Raw genomic sequence first — 22,938 nt, 5'->3', positions numbered from 1 at the left:
CATAACTGAAAAGGTATATCTGTTTTAACTCAGGGATATTAACTGATGAAGAATTTAAAAATATGCTCATTAAAACAGGACAAAAAGTGTGGAAATCATTCAGAGGTAAGGTTAACGTTAAAGGGTTTCAGTCAATAGTACAACTAAAAGTTATAAATAATTAACTGATCATCTTATAACAAAGTATACAAAGATGGGGCCAGGATGTCACTGAACATTCACTTTTTTATTCTTGCCTGACTTCCTCCCTGAAAATGTTGGTGGAAATGAATTACATGATTATGAGAGACTATTGCTGATTTCTTAAAAGTGATGCAAATGTGCTTATAACAGGAAACAAAATATACATAAGCACTTTTGAATTTGCATGTGTTTTTAACAATTTTTAATTTCTTATTTATTCTAAATATAGTAAAATATGCAAGTACTTGAACTTTGCCATTGTTTCCCAAAATACAATTTTTATGAATAAATCTTAACATGTTAAAGTACAAATTTGATTTTTTTTTAATTCCAAACTCTAAAATACAAAGAATCACCTGTTTTGTTCCTAGTTATAAAATCCTTGTTGACCAATGCTATTTTAGAATGTTTTTCCCTTCTTTTTTTTTCTCACTATAACATTTCCACCACTACTTTAAATTAATAACAGTAACTGCTGAGTTGATCATTTCATGGTCCCTATGTGTTGTCTCTGTCACAGACATCTGAGAACTGTGATAACACACACACACACACACACACACACACACACACACACACACACACACACACACACACACACACACACACAAATAAAAAAATAAAAATAAGTGGACGAAATTAGGATGCAAGCCTAGTCCTGAGAGGGGCAACCCTCTGTAGGTGCTTGTAGATGGTATTGGTGTTGCAGAATTATTGTGTTCCCAAATCTTGAGAAGTTTTGCAGAACCATATATTCATTAAAATTTAGTCAGCGTTTTCAATCTGCTACTGATTCCACAAAGTGTCCCACTTTGGAATCAGTAGCAGATTCCAAAATCACCCGTGTCATGTTTGTATTTGTTGTAGGAACGCATAACAGTTTTGATTCTGTGCAAGGTCCAGAAATGGTTAGAGATAACTGACCGACGATAACAGCGTTCAAGAGGCGTTGGCAGATCTTCAAGTGTGACCATAAAATGACAAGTTGCATGAACAAGGAACTTTGTGTACTCCTGGACTGAGAGAAGAGGGAACTGATCTTTAGATGAGTAGATAAATGCAGCTAGCTTCAAACAGTTTGAAAGTACATTATGTCTTTAAAGTGCTATTTTTTCTGAAGTACCCAAGATATAGGGAATAGTAATTACATTTACTATGATCTGTATATTTTATAGACTATTAACAGAATAGGTAAGTTAATATTTCAACACTATAGTCATTGGATAAGAAGGTGCAATAAATAAGAGTTCAGTTGGGAGGGAAGCCTCACAACTAAACTTTATTCATCACACAGAACAGAGGTTGGTGGTGGTGATGGCTCTGGTGGGGGAATTTGCTGTAAATTGAGAAAGAGCACTCTTAAGAGTATGTACAAGATACTATGATAGTACTACATGAAGAGCTTACATTATTATTAATCTCATGTCAACAATTTTTCTCCACATTCACCTGTTATCTGTCAGATAACAGATGAATAATTTTTTCGATAGGGGACATTTAGTATCAAAATGTTCCCTATCGGCGACTTTTGGTACTAAATCTTTTTTTTTTGCAGAAATCATCTCCCCATGCCTTCAAAAGTCTCAATATAAAATTTGGTCTCATTCCGTTTATTGGTTTTAGCTACAGATGCCTCCAAAGATGGAAAGATATTTTATGGCCACCCTGTATAAAAAGCCATCAAAAGTCTGAAATGTGGAAAGACAGCTGGAGTAGATGATATTCGACCAGAAATGCTCAGTTTGGAGATATAAAAGTCTTACAGTGGCTGCACTGCATAGGTTCAGAGAGCCTGGACAGAGGAATGAATTACAGATGATTGGAGTAGAGCTCTCATAGTACCCATATATAAAAAGGGAAATAAAACTGAATGTGAGAATTACAGAGGTATTTCTCTACTGTAATACCTAGTAAGATTTATGCCAATATACTGCAGAAACAATTGAGAAGGATTGTGGAGGAGCAGCTTGGTGAAGAAAGCTGGATTCGGGCCAAATAGAGGCTGTCAGGATCAGATTTTCACTTTATGACAAATAGTTGAGAAGTCACGGGGATATAACAAAGATCTGTATTTAAGTTTTGTAGATCTGGCAAACACATAGGACAAGGTGCCTAGAGAAAAGCTATTCAAAACACTACAGTTGTATGGTGTCAGTGGGACATTATATCAAGCAATACATATAGTCTTTATTTGAATGGTAAGTCAGCAGTTAGATTGAAGGAAGTACAGGAAGATGGTTTAACGTTAAATCTGGTGTCAGACAAGGATGTACATTATCCCCTCAGTTATTCATTATTTATATGGATCACATTATGAAGGAAAGTGGTATTAAACCTGATATCAAAATTGGAGATGTTAATGTCAGCTCTTTGCTTTATGCGGATGATGTGATACTTCTAAATAAATCCGCTACAAGTCTGCAAGATTCCCCGACTAAATTGAATAACTGTTGTAACAGATATGGTATGAAGGTCAGCAATAAAAAGACAAAGATAATGAAAATAGGCAGAAGCAATGAAAATATCAACTGTATTGTGAATGGAGAACCTATAGAACAAGTAAAACATTTCATCTACTTAGGCACGATTTTTAGTGAAGATGATAAATTAAATATGGAAATAGACAGCAGAATCAACAAAGCTGGTATGGTAGGAAGTCAACTGAATAAATTTATATGGAATAAGAGAGAAATTAGTCAAAACACTAAATTACCTTTATACAAGACAGTGTTCAAACCAATTTTAACTTATGGATCTGAGTTAGAAGTAAAACAAACAAAGACCAGGGACCGCACATGAGAGTCCTGAGCAAGATTAGGGGCCTGGACAGATGGCATTGAAAATCAATGGCAATATCATATTAAAAACGAGGATATTAGGAAAGAACTTGACATTGTTAGCAGAGCTAATTTCAGGTGATATGGTCACTTACACAGAATGGAAAAGGAAAGATTAGCAAAACAAGTGTTCTCTGCCAGGTTGGCAGGAAAAAGACCCAGCAGACCAAGATAAAAAGACCCAGAGACAGACCAAGGTGGATTGATATGGTAAAAAGTTTAGAAGATAGAAATATAAGATCTGACAATGTTGGAGCCTTGACAGGTAACAGATTGATTTGGAGGAAAATTGTAGATAGGAAGATAGTAATGATGTAAATTTTTCATGTAGCTGTCAAATCCTGTATACCCCTTGGAAAGTAAATGTCAGGAATTTGATGATGATAAGAGCTCTACCCTAATCATCCAGAATTTGACCTGAATTATGCAGTGTAATCACTCTAAAACATTTATACTCCATATTTCAACATTTCTGTTCTTTTCCAACGATCCTTTTTCATTTCACATTTTCAATGGCTTTTTCTACTTAAAGTACTGAAATGTTTTCCTAATTGCTCTTTAAAAATTGTTAAAAATAGTCCTGTTGAATATTGTTTACAATGTTTTATCACTTCTTATTTTTTTAGCAATCTAAAAAATAAGAAGTGATAAAATCTTTCACAGTAATTGTTCCAGACATATACAATACTTTCAGTTTTTATGTCATATTTGTCAATCTTTTCTCCATTTCCATGATTTTTCAATAGTTGCCAGTGCATTTTGCCACCTTCGTGATATTTATCTTGATTATATATTGTTAGCAGACGCTGACCAACTTTTTTTTAGCCACTTTTATACACTGCTAGCTTACTTAAAAGGAACTTTCGATACACTTTTCTTTTCCATGACTGCCTTGTAAAACTTCACAAGTCCACCATGAGGTTCTTATTTTTTATATCCTAGCATACAACTTCACCACATGCTTCTCTGGCTGAATCAATCAACATGTTCTTCAGTTTTTGACAGAATTCTCCAAGGTTTGATTCTTGTTTTCAAACTCTTTCATTTAAAAAAAATAATAATAATCTTTGTACATTTGAGTCTACAGTTTACTTCTGAAGGCAGCTTCACTTTGATTCTTTTTAAAATTTTCTTACATACGAGAGTTGTTTTCAAAGTTGAGTGAATTTCCAATAGACGGTGACACAATTCGTTCATTCATACCAGTGTCAGCATGTATCATCTTTTTCACGACCCCTGGCAAAATTTTAGCCACGTTTGACGTGTAGTTCTCGTTTGGCAAACATTTAAAATGACCATGTTCGCATTTTTCATAAAACACTTTTATTTGAAGAAGTGGATGGCTGTGCAGATCAAAGTCGAGTTACATGCAGTTCATGGGGACTCTGCACTAACATTAAAGACTATTTATTTCTGGATAAATGAGTTAAAACATGGTCGTAAGTCCATCGAAGATGAAGTGTGCTCCAGACGCCCGACTGAAATCACTATGAAGGAAATCATTAACAAAATATGTGGTATTGTTATGGAAGACCACTGAGTGAAAGTGCGTGAGATTTGTAATATTGTAGGCACCTGAATTGAACAGGTGTATAATTTCCTGCACAAAAAATTGCACATTATAAAGCTGTGTGCATGATGGGTGCCGCGATTGTTGACTGTCGATCAAAAACACATGCGAAAAGACATTTCAACGCAGTATTTGGCGATGTTTAATAGCAATTTAGATGGAGACTATGTTGAGAAATAAAGGCGATTTTTTCAAAAAAATTGTGTTTAACTTATTTTTTTTTACCAAACATTTCAAACACCCCTTGTCCTTCTATTTGCAATATGATATTCAATTTTTTCTTTTATTGAATTTTACTCAAAACTAAATGGTAATCACTTCCTATTTGAAATCACCTGTATTATGCCGGTATTCTGAACCAGCACAAAGATATCACTATCAACAATAAGTAAATGAGACTTTTCTGATTTCATCATACATCATCTGTGCATACTTATAAGGAATATAACTTTGACTTATGATTACAAGAATTTTTCCCCTCCCTGGTTTCCAAGGAGAATCAATAAGCTGAAATAGCTTTCAAGCCAGTGAAAGCTAATTTAAGTTCTAATAAAAGATGAACATAAGGGTTTCCGGGCAGAGCTTGTGCCTTTTAACGCATTCATTCCAAGCAGTGTCTGCACTTGCAGACACCACCCATGGGAACATTTTCTCAAAGTTTATATAGCATGTTAGTTGCAAATTTTTCAGTATAATTTTATTTGTAAAATTAGTATTTATGACTGACGTAATGATATAGAAAATCTCAAATGTAATTTGAACTGTTTTCAGGCTTTATATATATATAAAACCATGCATGTAGAACAGTGTAAGTTGGAGGGGACCTGTTTTTCATTATGAAGTGTCATTCCAGTTGTCTCTAATTACACTAACTGTTGATAAATATAGTACATAGTCTGTGAAGACTGTGAATGTCTGTACTGTATTTAGTGATATAACAAAACTGCTTGTTTTTCTTGCTTGATATCTGTTGAGCATCTAATGTTTCTCATGCTATAGGAATGCTTTCATTCGCGTCTTCATAAAAATTCATCTATTCCTGAATAAAAATAAATCCTATTTATTATAAGAAGTGGACTACATCCATTGATTTCCAACATAATACTAGAACTGTGAGATATCTATTATTGATAAGACAGAAGAACCACTGAAAATAAATAAATAAAAACAAAAACATAATAATAAAAATAAATAAAATATGTAATGAACATGGAATTTTTGAGAGTGGATAATTCTGATGATGATTGGAAATTATTTACATACACACACACACACCAGCCACTGAATTAGAAACCTTTATGCAGATGTACAAAAAATGTGACTGTATATGCAATATGCGGTATATATGCAAAATACTTGGTCATATTCATTACCACGTATTCTAGGCAAATATTTAAGAATGCTTCTGGTCGGTAATCGTCAATAGTGTTGGTCACAATGGGAAAAAAAAAAAAAAAAAAAAAGATCTCTCAGAGTTCGATGAAGAGCTTTTGTGGGTACTTGTCTGGCTGGAGCCATGATTTTGAAAACAGCAGAGTTGAGTAATTTCTCAACAGGTGAGATATCCCAGGTGGTTAATCAGTGGGAAAAATAATCCACATTGTTTGTCTAAGAGGCATAATAACCATGGTCCTAAGACAGTTTGTCAAGAACAAGAATGGAATCATATGAGGCTTGTATGGACAAACAGAACTTCCTCTGTGCAGCAATTGACCAAAGCATTTAATGAAAGCTGCTCTCAACCTATATCTCACCAAACTATGATCAGGGAATTGAAGAGGATCGGTATTGGCAGTTGCATGGCTATACAGAAACCAATGATTTCTGTGAAGTTTCTAATTCAATGGCCAGTATGTGTATATATTACTATGTAAAAAAGTGTATACTAATCATCGGTGAATAAGAGAAAATTCTTAGAAAATAAAGTGAAATATAAATAATACAGAGAAATAAATACACATAACAAGCACAACAAATTTTATAAGATGATTTGTAGTTCTATGAACCACATGTATACCTCCACCTGATCAACATTATTAGGTCATTCGATTAGCATCCTCCTTATACAGCCACTGTTTACTATTGGTTATCTATGTTTCGCAAACAAACCCCTCTCCTCACAAGGAGAGGGAAAGTGGTTTGTTTTTTTAATTATGCCCATCAAATGTATACATGCATGTCTATTTATTTATAAGATCATTGTTTATCTTTTCCACCCAGTAACTTATAGGACACACACATATAATACCACAAATGTGATATATTAATAATTTGTTTGCCAGTAATGAAAGTATTTCTATTCACACCTGTTCTTTCTTTCTTTCCCTTATATTTGACATTCTCACATGGCTCATTAATGATGGTTCACATATTTACACCTTTCAGTAATTCAAATATATCAACCAAATATAGAATTCTCCTTAATTACAGTTTTCTAATACATCCCAAAACAAACATACTCCCCTCCCATGCAGATTTGCTTACAATTGAAGAATCCACCATGACATGTGGTGCATCCACCGATACATAAACATGAAATTGCAGTGAGTACAGTGTTTTCTCTCACCTTGACATAAACATGAAATTGCAGTGAGTACAGTGTTTTCTCTCACCTTGACATAAACACGCTAAGTAGTACACGTCAAAGCAACTCTGAAGCCAAAGGTGTATACTCTCATAAGGTCTCTAGTAAATTTTTGAAACTTTAATTTTCTTTTTATATTTGGCTATGTCAGCATGGTTAGATGAGTGGCTATGTGCTTCGCAACCATTGATGGGAAAGGAGTGTCCTGCGTTCGATTCCCATCGCCGACGTGAGGAGCTTAGGATCTTTCTCACACATAGCCAAGTTAGCCGGTCTTGGGTGTGGACCACAGGGTTTTTCCTCCTACAAGCAGGCAAACCGGCCCCGTGAACACATGCCTCTACAGACACAGGATACCTCCAGGAATAAGGAGTAACCAACCTATTCGTAGGATTTTGGTTCCGGTTTTCTTTTTATATTTGGCTATGTCAGCATGGTTAGACGAGTGACTATGTGCTTCGCAACCATTGATGGGAAAGGAGTGTCCTGCGTTCAATTCCCATCACCGACGTGAGGAGCTTAGGATCTTTCTCACACATAGCCAAGTTAGCCGGTCTTGGGTGTGGACCACAGGGTTTTTCCTCCCACAAGCAGACAAACCGGCCCCGTGAACACATGCCTCTACAGACATAGGATACCTCCAGGAATAAGGAGTAACCAACCTATTCCATAGGATTTCAGTTCCAAATGCCTACACAATAAAAAGTGTAGGTCTGCACGTGAGTGTAAATTAGGATTGGGCTATAAAATATGGCAAGAGCCATAATGTCTTCTATTTTAACAACCATATCTAGTCTTCTTTAATGTGAAGGAACACAAAAATGGAAGACAAGGAAACTGATGAATTGGATAAGAAAGCATTTTTGAACAAATGCACACTAAAGAATATTCAGCAATTAAATAATTATGTTGGAGGGAAACTACTAAGACAAGTCAAAAGTATAAATACCAAAGAAAATATGAAAGCTTCTGACTTGAGATATTAAGAAAGTATTATATGAATAATTCATGATAAAAAAAGAAAAGTGTAAATGATATTAGTTTAGAGAAAGCTTGGGGAGACTTCTGCTTGATGATATTTCCAATTTTTCTCCTAGCTCTGCTTTCTGCTTATTTAAGTTTTAGTATATGTATCTGTGAACAAAGACCCATTATCTTCATTCATTATTAGAACAATTTATTTTATTTTTTTATTTTAAATTATGACTACTTACTGAGGAAATACTAGAAGAAACTACTTGTTTCTTCCAATATTTCCTCAAATGAAAAAGGAAAAAACCCTACTAAACACCAACTATTCATAATGATGAAGCTAGCTGTTTCTTCTACCCATGAACATTCAAGTTTTTTATATTTGCAAAGATTTTTTTTTTTCAGTTTAAGAAGACTAAACTTGCAAACATTACTAAATATTTTAAGCGCTTTCTAAATTTAGAAAGTCGTCACTTTTTTTAAGGAAGCTAAAACCATTAAAAACAGCAATCAAATAAAGATAAAGAATTTAAAAATATATACATTAATAATTTTGATTTTCCTTTTTCTGATTAGAAAATGAGAAGTATAAATATATTTGATTTTGATTAAAAAATATTTTTGCAAAATTCTTAACTGTCAATAACTACACTGATACTGATATTTATATTTCAAGTAGTATGCTTAATTATTAGAATAAATGTTTTCACTCTCCTCTTCCCAACAGACGAACCATCTGGATACTGAAAGACGGAAGATAAAGGAGATATAATTAAATATCCAATCATAGGAAAATTAAGTTTTAAGGTGTATATGAATTTTAATATATGAATGGAGAAGAAAATGTATCATGATAAGCTGTAAATGGGAACATTACCTAAGTTTAAGATCTAAAAAAAAATGTCCCAGTATAGTCTGATAATCTCAAATGTCAATGACAGGTTTCTGTCATTTCAGTTTATCAGTATCAGAACTTTTTTTTCCTCTATTTTATTGAACAGTTCTATGAACTTCAAAAATTTTTTCCTTCCGTATCACAAAAAACAAATGATTATTTTTTTAATAAGATTATAGATATTAATTTTTGCTATTTATTACAAACATTTTTAATTGTGATACCTTCAAGACACCACGTAGAATGCTTCCTCCTGCTACTCCTCCTTTCAGATCTTCTACCTCACAACCTGGCTTGTTCACATCAAAAGATCGGATTACTAAAGATACATAAATGAGATAAAGAAATCTTAGTACACAAAGAAAAGCAAGCATGGAAATAGATGCTGTAATAATGAAGTATGGCACAAAAAAAGTACTGAACTTTGACATCCCCTTCAGTACACGTACTATGAGATATGCCATTCAACTGCATGCACATTAATAGAAGAGCATGTGTAGTCTATTCCATTACAGTCAGTTGTAGCAACAGAGTTGACATTAGAAGAAGACATGTATTGTTGAGCATTATTTTTGCTCATATGGAGTTGGCAGAGCAAATGATCCAAGCCTACGACATGCTTATGAATAGTCTGTTCATGGTGGAATACATTGATATTCCACTATGTCCCACCCTCAAACCTTGATGACCTAAGGGATAAAATTTCATGATAAGTATGCTCCAAGCAATAGTGTCATCATTGCCTTAATCGAGAGGTTCTGACACCCCAGGAGTGTTCTGCTGCAATGCAAATGGCATTCAGAGAGACTATAAACTGTTAACACAAATGAGAATCATGGGCATGTGCTGAGCAAGCGTTACCTGGGATACTGAGGTGGTCACTACAGCAAATCCTTAAGGAGCTGGGTGGCTTTTTATACATAATTCATGTGGGTCAGGGTTTAGCAGCAACAGATTATGCTGCATGGCGGGAATACTGTGTACATGTGCTGGCCAATGTCTATGAAGTCAGTCTTTCCTCCATATGTCTGGTTCTTGGATGAAGTGCATTTCCATCTAAGCACGCATGTAAATAGACGAACCTGAAGGTTTCTTGGTTTCTCAAGACCTTAATTTGTCCAAGAGAAACTTCTACACAGTGAGAAGGTCACCACATGGCATGTGTGGTTTCTGGCCATAGCATAACTGGGCCCTATTTCAGTGAAGAGGGTGGTCATTCTCCATGACCTTGAATAGCGAACAGTGCACCGAGAATGTGTTGGTTCTGTTCATCCAGGATTTGCATACGTGGTCGTGCAAAATACATTAGATTTCGTGCACAGGTATTCCAACCAGACAGAGCAACCTATCACACATCATGTGGTTCTAGATCCTATTTATCAGACCACTTCCATGGGAGGCTCATTTCAAGGTTCACAGAATTCCCATACCCTTCATGTTCTGATCTCACATCACTTTATGCCTTCATTTGGGGTATGTTGAAGGAATAGGTATTCCATCATGTCCCACCCTCAAACCTTGATGAACTAAGGGATAAAAATTCATGAGTCCAGCAGATGTCCCAACCCTTGTTTTCCAAGATGACACAGGACCTTGGCATGCGCTACAAAACCTCTTGAAGACAAAGTGCCCATTTTAAGCATGTAATCTACTGTCATCAATGCTTTATTTGACCAGGATTCCACCGACAGTTGTGGGTGTATACATATCATATGTAAACATATATTTCTTTGTTAATAAAAACCCGTTTACTCCATAACATATATCATTATAGTTATTCAGTACTATTTTTGCACCATACTGTAATAATAATAAATTCACTAAGTCCAAAATCTGAATGTACAAAAACCAGCACTACTCAAGAAAATGGATGTTATTTTTTCCAATTACAGAATATACACAAACTATAACATTTAATAGCATAGTGATTTTATTAAAGTAAAATATGCATTTTAAGACAAAATACCTTTTATTGAGTCGCCATGCTGCTCATGATCCAGAGGGAGCTGCACAGTTTGAGAGGGTGAAGGTATTTAGGTACTTGGGTTCTTTGTGACAGAAGACAACAAAGTTGAGGCTGATGTCCAGAGTCAGGTAAATGCTGCAAATGTGGCCTATTATCAGGTGCATCCCCTTTTTGCCTCGCGCTTGCTGTCTTGGACTATATAGTCCCACCTTTGTAGTCCAAGACAGCAAGCGCGATCAGTACTTTGATCAAGGCTGTTCTCTACAGTGCTGAAGCGTGGATTCTCATGGCGAGACAAGCCGATCACCTGAGAGTATTCGAGAACAAGATGCTACGACGTATCTATGGAAGGGTCATGGCAGATGGAGTCTGGAGGAGGCGGTCCAATGCTGCCATTCGTCTTGATGGAGCTGCGAGCCCGGCATCTTCAGATTTCTATCGTCTAAGGCACTTTGTACCGTATCAATCCACCTATATCTTGGGGCACCTGTACCGTTATGGACCCCAAAAGGACTGTGAGACAAGCGTGGGAGGACCGACTCCGATCAGGGAGACCGAGAAAGAGATGGGCGGATCAGGAGAAGGAAGACCTGCAGGTTGTCAGGCTGGAGACCAGAACGTGGCGGACAGTCGCAGAGGACGTGCCCAGTGACGACATGTGGTGCTTGAGGCCAAAAGTCCTCCAGGGCTGATAGTGCCTGGCTAATGTAATGTATATAAAATATGCATTTATTAACTATATGTGATTATCACGACAGGCATAGAATCATGGATCAAGAATTGTTGCAGTGTTAAAAATGCAAAGACAGCAGTAAAAGATGGAAGTATAACTATTACATATGTATGTCAACTATGATTTGTTTATATAATGATGTATTAGCATAAATAAATACATTTTTCATATATTTTTGTTTATTGAAGGAAAAAACACGCCAAAGAACAAATAATTCAGATCAACGATAAAGCAAACCAAACAAAACTAGCTAGTATTGTGAACGATAACATTTTCTACAAAATGGCTAAATGACATGCAGTAAATTTTTAAATTAACATTCAATTTCACCATAACAAATGCACAGTACTGAAATGAATAAAAAAATGTTTTCAGTATGAAAATAACAATGTTTTTTAAAAAGTACAAAAAAGAGAAAGTAAAAGTTTGTGCTTAGTGGTTTGCATATTTCAACTAGTATATGACATTTTCTAAAGTGGTAAAAAAAATTTCTGAATTGAAGCAAGTTCTGTAACATACATGTAAGTACAGTATCTATGGGTGTGAAACATTTTCAAGAACCAATGAACTGAAAAAACTATTGGTTAATGTAGTATGAATGTGTAAGTGAAAAGAAAATAATTAACTGGATAAAATAGATAGGATGCATAATTCCAGGATGTGTAAAGATAAAGGTAATTGTTAGAAAAGACAAAGATTGCTAGCAGTATGTCGTTTGCAAGTATCATAGAGATTACAGCTGTGAAAAACTTTAGCTATCTGTTCAGATGTACCTGGATATAAATGGATGGCTGTGATCTAGTATCTCAGTAGTAGGAAGGCATGTAGTATTTTGTCTATTTCATAAGGGTTGTAGCCATTAAGTGTTGAAAAGGTATCTAAGTTCAGTGGCAAAAGCTCATCATCAAATTCCTGACATATGCCCTCAAGGGATGTACAGGATATGATAGTACTACATGAAAAATTTACATCATTACTAACTTCCTATCTACAATTTCCCTTATTCCATATGAATTTATTCAATTGACTTCCTACCATACTGGCTTTGTTGATTCTGTTGTCTATTTCCATATTTAATTTACCATCTTCACTAAAAATCGTGCCTAAGTAGCTGAAATGCTTTACTTGTTCCACAGGTCCTCCATTCACAACACAGTTGATATTTTCAACGATTCTACCTATTTTCATTGTCTATGTCTTTTTACTGCTGACCTTCATACCATATCTATTACAACAGTTCTTTAATTTAGTCAGGGAATCTTGCAAATTTGTAGCGGATTTATTTAGAAGTATAACATCGTCCGCATAAAGTATTTTGTCTATTTCATAAGGGTTGTAGCCATTAAGTGTTGAAAAGGTATCTAAGTTCAGTGGCAAAAGCTCATCATCAAATTCCTGACATATGCCCTCAAGGGATATACAGGATATGATAGTACTACATGAAAAATTTACATCATTACTAACTTCCTATCTACAATTTCCCTCCAAATCAGTCTGTTACTTGTCAAGACTCCAACATTATCAGATCTTATATTTCTATCGTCTAAGGCAATTTGTACCATATCAATCCACCTATATCTTGGTCTTCTTCTGGGTCGTTTTGTTGCCAACCTGGCAGAGAACATTTGTTTTGCTAATCTTTCTTCTCCCATTCTGTTTAAGTGACCATACTACCTGAGATTAGCTCAGCTAACGCATTCCTAGATGCTGACAATGTCAAGTTCTTTCCTAATATCCTCGTTTTTAATATGATATTGCCATTGATGCCATCTGTTCATGCCTATAATCTTTCTCAGGACTCTCATATCTGTGGTCTCTAGTCTTTGGTCATGTGTTTTACTTCTGACCCAGCTCTCAGATCCATAAGTTAAAACTGGTTTGAACACTGTCTTGTATACAGCTAATTTAGTGTTCTGACTAATTTCTCTCTTATTCCATATGAATTTATTCAATTGACTTCCTACCATACTGGCTTTGTTGATTCTGTTGTCTATTTCCATATTTAATTTACCATCTTCACTAAAAATCGTGCCTAAGTAGCTGAAATGCTTTACTTGTTCCACAGGTCCTCCATTCACAACACAGTTGATATTTTCAACGATTCTACCTATTTTCATTGTCTATGTCTTTTTACTGCTGACCTTCATACCATATCTATTACAACAGTTCTTTAATTTAGTCAGGGAATCTTGCAAATTTGTAGCGGATTTATTTAGAAGTATAACATCGTCCGCATAAAGCAAAGAGCTGACATTAACATCTCCAATTCTAATATCAAGTTTAATATCACTTTCCTTCATAATGTGATCCATATAGATAATGAATAACAGAGGGGATAATGTACATCCTTGTCTCACACCAGATTTAACATTAAACCATCTTCCTGTACTTCCTTCAATTCTAACTGCTGATTTGCAACTCAAATAAAGACTAAGTATTGCTTGATATAATGCCCCATTGACACCATATAACTGTAGCGTGTTGAATAGCTTCTCTCTTCGCACCTTGTCATATGCCTTTTCCAGATCGACAAAACTTAAATACAGATCTTTGTTATATTCCCATGATTTCTCAAATATTTCTCGTAAAGTGAAGATCTGATCCTGACAGCCTCTATTTGGCCTGAATCCAGCTTGTTCTTTACTAACCTTTTCTTCCACAATTCTTCTCAACCGTTTCTCAAGTATACTGGCATAAATCTTCCCAGGAACACTCAGTAGGAAAATACCTCTGTAATTCTCACATTCAGTTTTATTTCCCTTTTTATATATGGTACTATGAGAGCTCTACTCCAATCATCGGGGATTTGTCCCTGTGTCCACACCTTCTGAACTATGCAGTGCAGCCACTGTAAGACTTTTATACCACCGTACTTCATCATTTCTGGTTGAATGTCAGCTATCACTGCTTGTTTCATTTAGCAATTTCTCAAAGTAATTACTCCATACTTCAGGATATCTTTTTCTCCAGTTTTCATGTCATCTTTATCATCTCTAACTCCTTTTACAACACTCTTTCCTCCATTTCTAAGCTTCTTCAACAACCTCCAGAATATCTTACCACCCTTCTTGGTATTTACTTTCTATGTTCTTGCCAAAGTCCTCCCATGACTTTTGTTTAGCTAGTTGTACACAGCGTTTAGCTTTCTTACATTTGTCTCTGTATTCTCTAAGAGCACGAGCTGACTTATTTGCCAGGAACTTTTGATATGCTTTCTTCTTTTCCTTCACTGCCTCTTTAACTTCCTGTGTCCACCATGGAGTTCTGATTTTTCTTTCCTTGCAGACAACCTCACCACATGCCTTTCTGGCTGAATCAATCAGCATTTTCTTCAAGGCTTGCAACTGAATCTCCGAGGTTTGGTTGCTGTACTCAAACTCTTTCATTTTTTCTTCAATAATCTTTGTGTATTTTAGTCTACAGTTCACATCTGAGAGCTGCTCAACTTTTATTCGCTTTAAAACTTTCTTACATGTTATTCTTTTCGATATGAAATTCAATTTTATCCTGCTCAAGACTAAATAGTGATCACTTCCAATTTCAAATCTTCTGTACACTCTGGTGTCCTGCACCAGGGAGAAAACATCACTATCAACAATAACATAGTCAATGAGACTTTTCTTATTCCTTGCCTCTTCTCTTCATGTGAATATTTGCACATTTTTATGTTGGAACATGGTGTTAGTAATAACCAGTCCATGTCCTGAGCAGAAATCCAACAGGTATTTGCCATTATAATTAGCCTTGCTCTTTTCTCCAAATTTTCCCAAATTTTGGGAAAATTGTGGCAAAAGCTATGTTATTCAAACAAATAGTCCTATCTCTGTGTGCAAGTCTTTTGAGCATGTAATACTACTGGAGTGAATGATGGAGTGATTACTTATATAAGGAGGCCAAATAGTAAAACCGATTGTCTACATAGCACAACCACCAGGCTGCTTGTTTATGTGTAGCTGTGCTGAGTACTTGTTTTTCTAGAAAAACTTCTGCGCTCATCTGTATTGCAAGTCAGGACTGGCAGTTCTTGTTCTGGGTTCACCTGCACATAGAATTAAACAGAAGACAACAGTGCTGCACAGAATTCACTAAGTCTGAGGGGCAGTCATAAGACCACATCCATTCCAACTTCTCTGAAGTAACTTCACTGTTATTAGGCCCACAGAAGGCAGCTTGGAAGGACATTAGTTCCTTTTCAATTACAAAATTTTTTAAACAATCCAAATGAGTGCTAAGTACTTCACTTTAGTTGTAATTTGTCCTCTGAACATAATGGTTACAAATCCAGCAAAACAGTAAGTTCAATAAATTTATTAATTTTCTTCTAGTTTTATTGCTGGGATGTTATATCCTTAATATCCTTGTTTTTATATGATACTGCCATTAATGCAATTCACTATTCTAATCTTTTTCAGAACTCCTATATCTGTGGCCTCCAGTCTTTGATCAAGTATTTTATCTCTAACTCAAGGGTCAAAGCTGTATAACTGAGAGGAGACCTCCACATAGCCTTTAAAGGAATGCGGAGAAGTGACCAGGGCGTCTGCCTAATGCCCAATCCAATGTGCACCCTGTTGGGTATCTACTTTGGATACTAAACGAACGAGGATGGGCTGGCAATTTGGGATTTAGCCGACCAAATTGTATTCTTATTGGTTAAACCAAAATAAAATATGATGGTACAACATGACAAAATTTCATGCCAGCTGGGGCGTCACCTGGTTAAACAAGGCCCCCAATGTTTTCGGCAGGGAGAACAGCGAAAAGTCAGCTACTGGAACAAATCTGAAAACACGCCCCAACTCAACATCATCAGAGTTAAAGATTAATACTATCAACATAAGAAGCCTAAATGGCAAAGAAATGAAGCTAGCTGAGGAATTAGATAAGTACCAGATCGACATAATAGGAGTGACCGAAACAAAAAAGACAAAAACTAGTGAGATCTTTCTGAGCAATAAATACAAAATGTTATATTCAGGCAATGACAATCAAGGAAAAGAAGGAATAGCCATAGTATTCAACACAAAATACGAGGCTAATCTTCTTGAATGGCAGTCAGTCACAAGTAGAGTAATGTGGGCAAATATGAGAATTGGGAAATGGACAATGAGACTTATTTGTGCCTATGGTCCCACAGAAGGTTCTACTAAGGTAGAAATGGAGGAATTTTTTTGAGGCTTTAGAAAAAGCAACTGACACAATGAAAAAGGAAAAGTTGGTGCTTGTTGGGGATCTAAATAGTAGAGTAGGAAATGATTGTGAGACATACAAAAATATTTTGAGAAAATTTGGAGAAAAGAGCAAAGCTAATAATAATGGCAAATATCTGTTGGATTTCTGCTCAGGACATGGACTGGTTATTACTAATATCATGTTCCAACATAAAAATGTGCACAAATTCACATGGAGAGAAAACGCAAGGAATAAGAAAAGTCTCATTGACTATGTTATTGTTGATAATGATGTTTTCTCCCTGGTGCAGGACACCAGAGTGTACAGAGGATTTGAAATTAGAAGTGATCACTATTTGGTCTTGAGCAGGATAAAATTGAATTTCATATTGAAAAGAATAACATGTAAGAAAGTTTTAAAGCGAATAAAAGTTGAGCAGCTCTCAGATGTGAACTGTAGACTAAAATACACAAAGATTATTGAAGAAAAAAGGAAAGAGTTTGAGAACAGGAATCAAACCGTGGAGATTCAGTGGCAAGCCTTGAAGAAAGCTCTGATTGATTCAGCCAGAGAGGCATGTGGTGAAGTTGTCTGCAAGGATAGAAAACTTAGAACTCCATGGTGGACACAGGAAGTTAAAGCGGCAGTGAAGGAAAAGAAGAAAGCATATCAAAAGTTCCTGGCAAATAAGTCAGCTTGTGCTCTTAGAGAATACAGAGACAAATGTAAGAAAGCTAAACACTGTGTAAAACTAGCTAAACAAAAGTCATGGGAGGACTTTGGCAAGAATATAGAAAATAAATATTAAGAAGGTGGCAAAGTATTCTGGAGGTTGTTGAAGAAGCTTGGGGATGGTGGAAAGAGAGCTGTAAAAGGAGTTAGAGATGATAAAGGTGACATGAAAACGGGAGAAAAAGAAATCCTTTAAGTATGGAGTAATTACTTTGACTGCTAAATGAAACAAGCAGTGATGACAGCACAGTGGTAAAAAACACTGACCAGGCATGCAATCAGGAATACATATCCATACTTGAAGTAAAAAGGCCATCAGAGGCTTGAAATGTGGAAAGGCAGCAGGAGTAGATGATATTCGACCAGAAATGCTGAAGTATGGTGGTATAAAAGTCTTACAGTGGCTGCACTGCATAGTTCAGAAAGCCTGGATAGAGGGACGAATTCCCGATGATTGGAGTAGGGCTCATAGTACCCATATATAAAAACGGAAATAAAACTGAATGCAAGACTTACAGAGGTATTTCCCTACTAAGTGTTCCTGGCAAGATCTATGCAAGTATACTTGAGAAACGATTGAGAAGAATTGTGGAAGAAAAGCTGGATTCATACCAAATAGAGGCTGTCAGGATCAAATCTCCACTTTACGACAAATAGTCGAGAAAGCATGGGAATATAACAAAGATCTGTATTTAAGTTTTGTCGATTTGGACAAAATCAGAATAGCTTCTCTCTTTGGCACAGTGCCAAGACAGATGCTATTCAATATGCTACAGTTATACGGTGTCAATGGGGCATTATATCAAGCAATACTTAGTCTTTATTTGAGTTGTAAGTCAGCAGTTAAATTGAAGGAAGTACAGGATGATGGTGTAATGTTAAATCTGGTGTAAGACAAGGATGTACATTATCCCCTATGTTATTCTTTATCTATATGGATCACATTATGAAGGAAAGTAGTATTAAACATGATATCAAAATTGGAGATGTTAATGTCAGCTCCTTGCTTTATGCAGATGATGTTATACTTCTAAATAAATCCGCTACAAGTCTGCAAGATTCTCTGACTAAATTGAATAATTTAGTCAGAGAATCAATATAATGAAAATAGGCAGAATCATTGAAAATGTCAATTGTGTTGTGAATGGAGAACCTGTGGAACAAGTAAAACATTTCAGCTACTTAGTAACGATTTTCAGTGAAGATGGTAATTTAAATATAGAAATAGACAACAGAATCAGCAAAGCTGGTATGGTGGGAAGTCAGTTGAATAAATTCATATGGAATAAGAGAGAAATTAGTCAGAACGCTAAATTAGCTGTATACAAGACAGTGTTCAAACCAGTTTTAACTTATGGATCTGAGAGCTGGGTCAGAAGTAAAACACATGACCAAAGACTAGAGACCACAGATATGAGAGTCCTGAGAAAGATTATAGGCATGAACAGATGGCATCAATGGCAATATCATATTAAAAACGAGGATATTGGAAAGAACTTGACATTGTCAGCATCTAGGAATGCGTTAGCTGAGCTAATCTCAGGTAGTATGGTCACTTAAACAGAATGGGAGAAGAAAGATTAGCAAAACAAATGTTCTCTGCCAGGTTGGCAACAAAACGACTCAGAGATAGACCAAGATATAGGTGGATTGACACGGTACAAAGTGCCTTAGACGACAGAAATATAAGAACTGATAATGTTGGAGTCTTGACAAGTAAAACAGATTGATTTGGAGGAAAATTGTAGATAGGAAGTTAGTAATGATGTAATTTTTTTCATGTAGTACTATCATATCCTGTACACCCCTTCAGGGTACATGGCAGGAATTTGATGATGATATCCAAATTGGCTTGAACATTATCTTATATACAGCTATGTTAGTGTTTAGACTAATTTCTCTTCTATTGAAGATGAATTTTCATTTGATTTCCTACCATACCAGCTTTGTTAATTCTGTTGGCTATTTTCATATTTAATTTACCATCTTCACTATAAATTGTGTCTTCATCATCAGCACAGTTTATTCACAATATGATAGAATGTGAAATGAGAAAAGAGATTTACATCAAAAATAATACTTAAAGATTACAAATTATGGTCTTCCAAGTCGCTCTATCTTGAGCTTACTGGTAGATGTCAGATGGAGTTTTACAGTTCATTCTATTGATGGTTTCACAGATGTATTACCAAAATTGTTTGCAAGGTCTTCTTCTATGGCAAATGCCATCTCGTGGTTTGTACGGAATGAGGGATTCCGAAAAGGGTGAGACTTCAGGTTGTCTGAGTTGATATCCAATCCATCTGAGTTGTAATTTTTTGGCTGTATTGACAAGTGGTTCTAGCTTAGTCAGATTTATCACAGTAGAGTTAGTGACATGGTGCATCAAGTGTATCCAAGGATCAATCTGAGACACATAGTTCCAAAGGAGTTAATTAGATCTGCAGTTTTTTTTTTTATGCTTATTGTCCAAGTTTCAGAACCATACAAGAAGATGGATCTGCACAGTTGATCTTTTCAATGTTTCTGCCTATTGTCATGGTCTTCTCATTCCGGATTTCCATACCAAATTTATTACAACAGTTATTTAATTTAGTTAGAGAATCCTGTATTCTGTATTTATTTAGGAGTATGATATAACATCATTTGCACAATGCAAAAAAGCTGAGGTGAATATTTCCAATTTTGATATCAGATTTAACACCCCAACTGGCCATGGCATCTATAGATGTCCAGCAAAATCTGGATATGACTCTGTAACACCTATTGAATAACATGAATAAGAAATGCAATTTGGTCTCACTATTTCATCCACCACAGCCGGTGAAGAGATTAATCCCATTTTTCTTCACAATGTGATGGATGATGAATAACAACAGAGGCATTTATACTATTGTCTCACACCTGATTTAACATTAAACCATCTATTAAACCTGCCTTTTTCAGTACTAACCGCTGACTTACAATTAAAATATAGACTATGCGTTGCTTGTAATTTTGGCACCTTGTCATATACCTTTTCTAGATCTACAAAACTTAAATACAGGATATGAAAATTATCAATCTGAAATACAGCCATGAGACTAGATGGGATATTGGCCTGTGTATTATGAAAAAGTGTGAAAGAAATAGCACTGCTGATAATCAAAATGTTTAAATCTCAGCACTAGCAGAGTGGAAAAAGACTTCCAAGACAGAAGTAACTATACATCAACTGGTATTTTATTGTTAAGGGCAGAATGAGTGGATAAGAATATAATACTCTATGAAGAGAAGATCTTTCCTTAGCAATTTACTGACTTTTTACAATAAAGTGAAGCTGAGTAGGATAAGGGAAATGGCTATAACGTTAGACATTACAAAGCCACCTGCCAAGATACCACATGTAATCCCATTTATGTAAACTACAGCAAATAAGAACAGACATCACAGGGTGGTATATGGTAGAGTGGAATCCAGGCAGAAGCAGGTAATCAAATACAGTCCTCTGAAAGACTAGGAAGAGAAGGCTTTGTATTTAGATCACTGCTATGAGGGTGGTCTGAAAAGCTCTTGGCCTAACAATGAAAAAAATTTATAATTTCAAAATTATTTTTATTTTCCAACATAATCTCTCTTAAGACTATTACATTTATTCCAGCGATGCTCCAGCACCATTATCCCGTCCCTGGAGTGGTTTTCAGTAAGATCTGCAAAATACCCCTCTACAGCTGCAATCACCTCCTGATTCGAAGAAAAATGCTGACCAGCGAGGAAGAGTTTTAGTTTTGGGAAGAGATAGAAGTCAGAGGGAGCCAAATCTGGGGAATAGGGTGAATATCAACAATTCATAGTGCAGATCCCTTAATTTTCCCATTGCCAAAACACTTTGTGGGCAGGTGCATTGTCCTGATGAAAGATGATTTCTTCTTCTGCAAACTGGGTCTTTTCTCACGAAATTTTCATCTAGTCTGGTTAAAAGATCGGAATAATATTTCCTGGTTATTGTTTTACCCTTTTCAAGATAATAAACTAAATGGCTTTAGCATTCCAAAACACCAATGCCATGACCTTTCCTGCTGATTGAACCAACTTTGTCTTCTTTGGTGCTGAACAACCAGCTTCTGTCCACTGTTTTGGCTGCTGGTGTGTAATGGTGAATCCAAGTCTCGTCCATAGTAATAAATTGACACGCAAAATCAGTTTTATTCTTGTTAAAATGCTCCAAGCACTGTTCAGAGATTTTCATGCAAATGCATTTTTGATCTGCTGTGAGCAAGCGTGCCACTCATCTTGTGCAAAGCTTTTTCATATGCAATTCTTCTGGAGAAATATATCCTACATGTTCTTTTGAAATTCCTATAGTCTCAGCAATTTCACGCACTTTGACTCGCCTTGTGCACTTTATCAATTACTTCTGATGTTACACTTTTTGGACATCCTTCACGTGGATCATCTTCAAGGCTGGTAAGGTCACATTTAAACTTGGCAGCCCATTTCTTAATTGTCGAAAACGAAGGAGAAGACTGCCCATAAACTTTTATGAACTTCGAATGAATTTCTTTTGCCGTTAAACCTTCTTTAACAAAGAATTTTATAACCACACAATACTCAATTTTATCCATTTCAAGGGATACAGATAACACTTTTGCTTCGGATAGCTGTATAAAAAAACTAATTGAGAAAATGACTTGCAATTTCACATGGATGCTCATGACAGATGTACCAACTTAAAAAAAAAAAAAAAAAAATCATGCCAATAGGCCATCTATGGTAGAGGCCAAGAACTTTTCAGACCACCCTCATATTTAATTTGTACAGTCTTCATTTTGATGAGGATGATGACATTGAGAGTAGCCTTCACTTAGAGTAATAGCAAAAGTCATAAACTCCTAATTTGATATGCCTAAAATTTGTTACAACATATCTGTTAAAAGATCTTTACATTACATGCTAAATATTTCTATAAGAGCAACCTAAATGCTTACTCTTTCAGATACTTAATTACTGCATATTCATGCAACAATGCTAAACTGGAAAGGGGAAAAGGTGGTATAAAGATACTTGGCAAATGATAATGGTTATTAGTTTAGAAACATGTAAGGTTATGCATCACTGGATGAAAGACTATAACTTGTAATACCTTGGATGCAACAAATTGATGAAGCTTGGGATTTTGAGATGGATAAAATAGCTCAAAGAATCAAATTTCCTTGTCTCTGTTGTAAGGAACAAGGAAATTATTACATCCCTTTTAAGGCTTTGATAAACATGTACTATCATGCACAGAGTCACAAGGATTTCTTAGGGATGAG

At 35.6% G+C, this 22,938-nt stretch overlaps 1 protein-coding gene across 1 annotated transcript in view; it reads right to left on the bottom strand.

The window, feature by feature from the left end:
• The window catches only part of eIF2gamma (eukaryotic translation initiation factor 2 subunit gamma), a 183,349-nt gene that overhangs the window by 38,309 nt on the left and 122,102 nt on the right, over nucleotides 1-22,938 (bottom strand). The window contains exon 9 of the mRNA XM_090412319.1: nucleotides 9,266-9,360. Coding sequence (XP_090268445.1) covers nucleotides 9,266-9,360 — 95 coding nt within the window. The remainder of the gene's footprint in view (nucleotides 1-9,265; nucleotides 9,361-22,938) is intronic.

Source organism: Typopeltis vanoorti, chromosome 22 (genome assembly GCF_054136105.1).
Source record: "Typopeltis vanoorti isolate ZY-2024b chromosome 22, IOZ_Tvanoo_1.0, whole genome shotgun sequence".
In the NCBI taxonomy this organism is placed as follows: Eukaryota; Metazoa; Arthropoda; class Arachnida; order Uropygi; family Thelyphonidae; genus Typopeltis; species Typopeltis vanoorti.
Note: the sequence above shows the minus strand (reverse complement) of the source record. Positions and strands in the feature narration are given on the sequence as shown.